This window comes from Diospyros lotus, chromosome 13 (genome assembly GCF_014633365.1).
Source record: "Diospyros lotus cultivar Yz01 chromosome 13, ASM1463336v1, whole genome shotgun sequence".
In the NCBI taxonomy this organism is placed as follows: Eukaryota; Viridiplantae; Streptophyta; class Magnoliopsida; order Ericales; family Ebenaceae; genus Diospyros; species Diospyros lotus.
This window is the reverse complement of record NC_068350.1, coordinates 15,210,329-15,215,056: the sequence shown is the minus strand read 5'-3', so window position 1 is coordinate 15,215,056 and position 4,728 is coordinate 15,210,329. Positions and strand designations below refer to the sequence as shown.

Sequence of the window (4,728 nt, the reverse complement as noted above, 5' to 3'; positions counted from 1 at the left end):
CTGCTCCAACCCTCAGCCCGAATACTTTTGATTATCAAACCAACCCTAACCTTGATGATTATGAACCATCCCTCCACCCCAGTACCCCTCCTGCCTCCCCTCCTCCTCACAATACTGCGGAAACTGCCCATTCTACCTCCCTTGACCTCATTCCCTCTTCCTTGCCTTCCCACCCTTGTTTCACCCTTGATGATATTCCCCCTTCCCGTTGGTATTCTCGCATCCAGGAATTTCAAGCCTGGTGTGTTGCTGAAATGCAGAAGCCTGATGCTTCAGTCCCTTCTATTTTTTCCCAGTTCATTGCCCGTACTGTTGGCATCCTTAGAGACTGGTGGGATAAACTTGATGATTTTCTCAAACAACTCATCCTTACTGAGTCCTCTATTGAACGATGTATTGTACACATCCATACCGAGTTTCTCGGTCAACCAGCTCATGTTACTGATATGGCTCGAAGAGAGTACTTCCAACTGAAATGTTGTTCCTTCCATCCAAGAGATCTCAACAAGCATTTTCGAGAAATTGCCCGACGCTTTTACGCCCTCGGCGGCATGAATGATCCAAATCTTAAACAGTAATTCCTCAACTCCATCCCAGTTCCCCTTGGTCAGGAAGTTTCCCGACAAATTGAGCATAAGGATCTTTCACTCTTACCATCTCTCTTGGTGAACTCCATCAACGAGTATTGAAAACAGTGGAACAGTTTTGCTCTCAACAGCAAGCCCATGAAGACATCAAAGCTATGAGCACAAAGCTTGCCACAGCCTGCAACAGAACAGACTTGCAGATCAAATGCAAAGAAAAATCTTGTGACTGTTATGGTCATCGCTCTCGCCATTTTCGGAAAATCCGCTCCCATACTCCCAAGCAAAAGAACAAATCTCAACACAGGCCTAAATTTCCTGTCAAAAAATGCTTCTTCAAGCGAAAGTTCCAGAAAGGCCAAAACAAAGGAAACAGATGTTTTATCTGTAGAAAACCCAGACATTTTGCCAAAAACTGTCCTCGCAACAAAGCAAAGAAAGTTCTTTCCCATGTCCAAATGGTCACCAATCTTTCCCTCAAAGACAATGATCTAGAATCACTTTTCTCAGAAACTGATGAAGACAATCCTCAAGTCATTTTTGGCATCTCCTATGCCTCTGATGTTGATTCTTTCTCTGACACTGATTCTCTCCACTATGAAGTCACCTCCATCCAAGCCGTGCTACCCGCCCCTTTCCTTAAACTCCATGTTTACCCAGAAAAATACTCTCAACCTCGCGCTGTTATCGCTCTTTTTGATACTGGCGCTGCCACCTCAATCCTTAACCCCGCAGTCTTACACTCTTCCTTTTGGAAACCTCATACCCAATACTTCCAAGCTGCCAATGGAGAAACCTTTGCCATTGAACAAAAAAGCAAACCTGTTTACCTCCAGTTCTTCCCCGGACTTCGAATCAAACATAAATTCCTTGGCTCCACTCTCCCAGGAAAAGATCTCATCCTTGGATGGGATATCATCAGCCAATTATGGAAAACCCAAATCAAGCCCCTTGATAAAGGTCTTCTATACAAAGGATCCTTCCTTCCTTTTGTATCCCCTCATAACCTTTTCAGCCTTACTGAACTATCCACCATCCAAACCCTCCTTCTCAAAGATTGCTGTGCTGACACCCATTCTGAGTTCCTTACCAAATGCTCCAAACCCCTTTGGCAAAACCCTGATTTCTTCATCTCTTTTCCTTTCAAGAAAAATGAAGACATTAACCCTACCAAAGCCACCCACTCCGGAATGAACCCTGAACACTACCATTTAGCTGTCCAAGAACTCAACCAACTCAAACAAGAACACCTCATTGAAGACACCACTTCCCAGTGGGCGTGCCAGGCATTCTATGTCAACAAACGAGCAGAGCAAACTAGAGAAAAACTTCGCCTCGTTATCAACTACCAACCTCTAAACCATTTCCTAGCCGATAACAAGTTCCCCCTTCCTACCAAACCTGATCTCTTTGCCCGATTAACCAACGCCAAAATCTTCTCTAAGTTTGACCTTAAAGCTGGTTTTTGGCAACTCGGCATCCATCCCGATGAACGATTCAAAACTGCCTTCTGCATCCCCAACTTCCATTACTAATGGACTGTTATGCCTTTCGGACTCAAAACCTCCCCTTCCCTTTTCCAAAAAGCCATGACTCGCATTTTCCAACCCATTCTTTCCAATGCCCTCATTTACATTGATGACATTCTCCTTTTCTCCTCCACCTTAACTGACCATTTGACCCTCCTGCACCAATTCCATTCCATTCTCACCCAATATGGTATTATGCTCTCCACCAAAAAAATGACCCTTGCTGTCCCAACCATTGATTTCCTCGATCTTACCATTTCTGATGGACAAGTCTCCCTCCAACCTCACATTGCCCAAGAATTACTCAACTTCCCTGATTCCAACCTCACCAAAACTCAGGTCCAGCAATTCCTTGGCATTGTCAACTATATAGCTGACTTTGTCCCAAACCTAACCCACACCATTCATCCCCTCCAACACCTCTTAAAGAAAGACCCTCCTCCCTGGAACTCTACCCATACCCAAGCCATCCGAAAGCTCAAAACCATTGTCCCTACCTTGCCCCCATTACACATCCCTTCTGATGGAACCCGCATCCTCCAAACTGATGCTAGTGATCACTATTGGTCCGCCATTCTCCTTGAAGAAAAAAATGGCCACACTTTCATTTGTGGATACAAGAGTGGTGCTTTCAAAGACAGTGAACTTCACTACCACTCCACTTTTAAAGAAATCCTCGCTGTCAAAAAAGGCATCCAGAAATTCCAGATACACCTTGTCAACCACCATTTTCAAATTCAGATGGATATGGCTGCTTTCCCCCGCATGTTACAATTCAAGCAAAAAGACCTTCCCCCTCCCCTTCTCCTCCGATGGCAAGAATGGTTCTCTCGATACTCATTTACTATCAAACACATCCCTGGCAAGAAAAACATTCTAGCCGACTTCTTAAGCCGAACCCCATATTTCCCCTCCAGATACCCATCATTGCCATGTTCCAACCTCCACCATCTTTCCCTCCTGAATGGCCCCGAGTGTTTAACAACCCAGAAGAAATCCCCAGATTGATGCTCCACTACCAACTTGAAATCATCCGTTCCTACGGTTCTCATCACCTCGGTGGACTTGGAGTACATCCCGAATACCCCTTTTATACCCTCTTCAACCTCCTGCCTCATAGTGAATTCCCAGAATACCTCCTATGGTTTCTCTGGTACCTCTTGGATCAATACACCATCGCCATACAATTCCACATCAACACCTGGCAACATTGTCTCCAACCTACCCGCAGACTCAACACCTACACTACCCGGTTCCTTGAATGGTTTCATCCCCTTTCATATTGGCAACAATACTTCTCTAGCATTTCCCTAAGAAACCAAAGCCTTCAAACCTCTCCCCAAAAATGGTACATCATTCTCCTCTTCACCCACACCAAATGGTTCGCTACTGATGTTCCCACTGCACAATCATCCAGATATACCTCCACCTTCCAAGACTATGCCTTCTTTCCCTTTAACCTCCATTCTGAATGGCAGAGTCACCCCAAAGAATTCAGAGAACTCCAACGCCAGCTCTCCATCCTCAACAACACCATTCCCCCGCAGATCTGGCCCAGCATTGAAGAAGATGCCCCATGGGAACAGTTTCCTCCCCGATACACAAGGAAAATCGAAAAAGCCCAATCAGAATACCTTGCATCCATAGCAGTACCTGATGAAGCCCAAAGCAGCGGCTCGGCCCAACAAGCAGAACCAGCCCAAGATTACAATGAAGACCCCTGGTGGAAACGGCTCGGTATGCCTTCTGACCCCTATGATTCAGATGAGTCCGGCCCAGAATGCAATCTCAGTACACCTTGACAGCCCACAAGCTGGCCCAAGCATCTCAAGCCACGCCAGCCATGACATCACTCCACTTTGCCAGACGCATGCCTTCCCGCATGTGACCCTATCTGTGTGACTTTTTACTTTTAGCCGAAAGTAGTTTTGGCTTGTCTTGTGTGCTTTAGCCGAAAGTAGTTTGGCTTATTATGTATTTTCTTTATGCTTGTCAGAGCACCAGATGCTCTTGTCGTGTGTATGTTTCTGGCTTTTCCTTGTCTATAAAAGGAAGCCTTGCATCCATTGTAAGATATGAAAGCCTTCCCTCTGAAATAACACTTCGCTTTTCTCTCCATGAATCCCTAAGCTCTCTTTCTGTTTCTGGTTTCTCACTTCTATTCTTGCATAGCCATGTTTTTATCTTGAACACTGTACATTGGCAAGTATGCTCTGCAGTTGCCTCCTCGGAGGACCCTCTGCATCAGAACGCTTCCTGTGCAAACTGCTATGATCCGATATACCGGGGGTGACCTTGCACATAAAAGGACAGGGCTCGACGAGGGGCTGTATCAGGCCAGGGTGCTGTCCAGAAGCCCGATTTGCCCAGTCATACCTTGTGCATCGTCCTGTCTCCGGCGTATTCTGGTATCAGAGCCTACCCGGAAATTTGGAAAGTATATTTGGCTGGAAACTAGAACCTGCGTGCTACTGGCACAAAGTGTGTTAACCATACACAGTGGATCTAGATACAACGCCTCGTACAATCCTTATCTCCGTTATTCCTCAATTCTCAAGATTGAACATTTGCTCGCAAGAAGAAGAGTCTGAACCCAGAAACACTTTTCTACAATG

General features: G+C 45.7%; 1 protein-coding gene across 1 annotated transcript; it reads left to right on the top strand.

Annotated features, from left to right (window-relative positions):
* The first annotated feature begins 1,042 nt into the window (after positions 1-1,042).
* LOC127788074 (uncharacterized) lies at positions 1,043-2,119 on the top strand. Its single transcript, XM_052316192.1, has one exon. It carries the CDS (start codon positions 1,043-1,045, stop codon positions 2,117-2,119), a length of 1,077 nt encoding a protein of 358 aa, XP_052172152.1.
* The last annotated feature ends 2,609 nt before the right edge of the window (positions 2,120-4,728 follow it).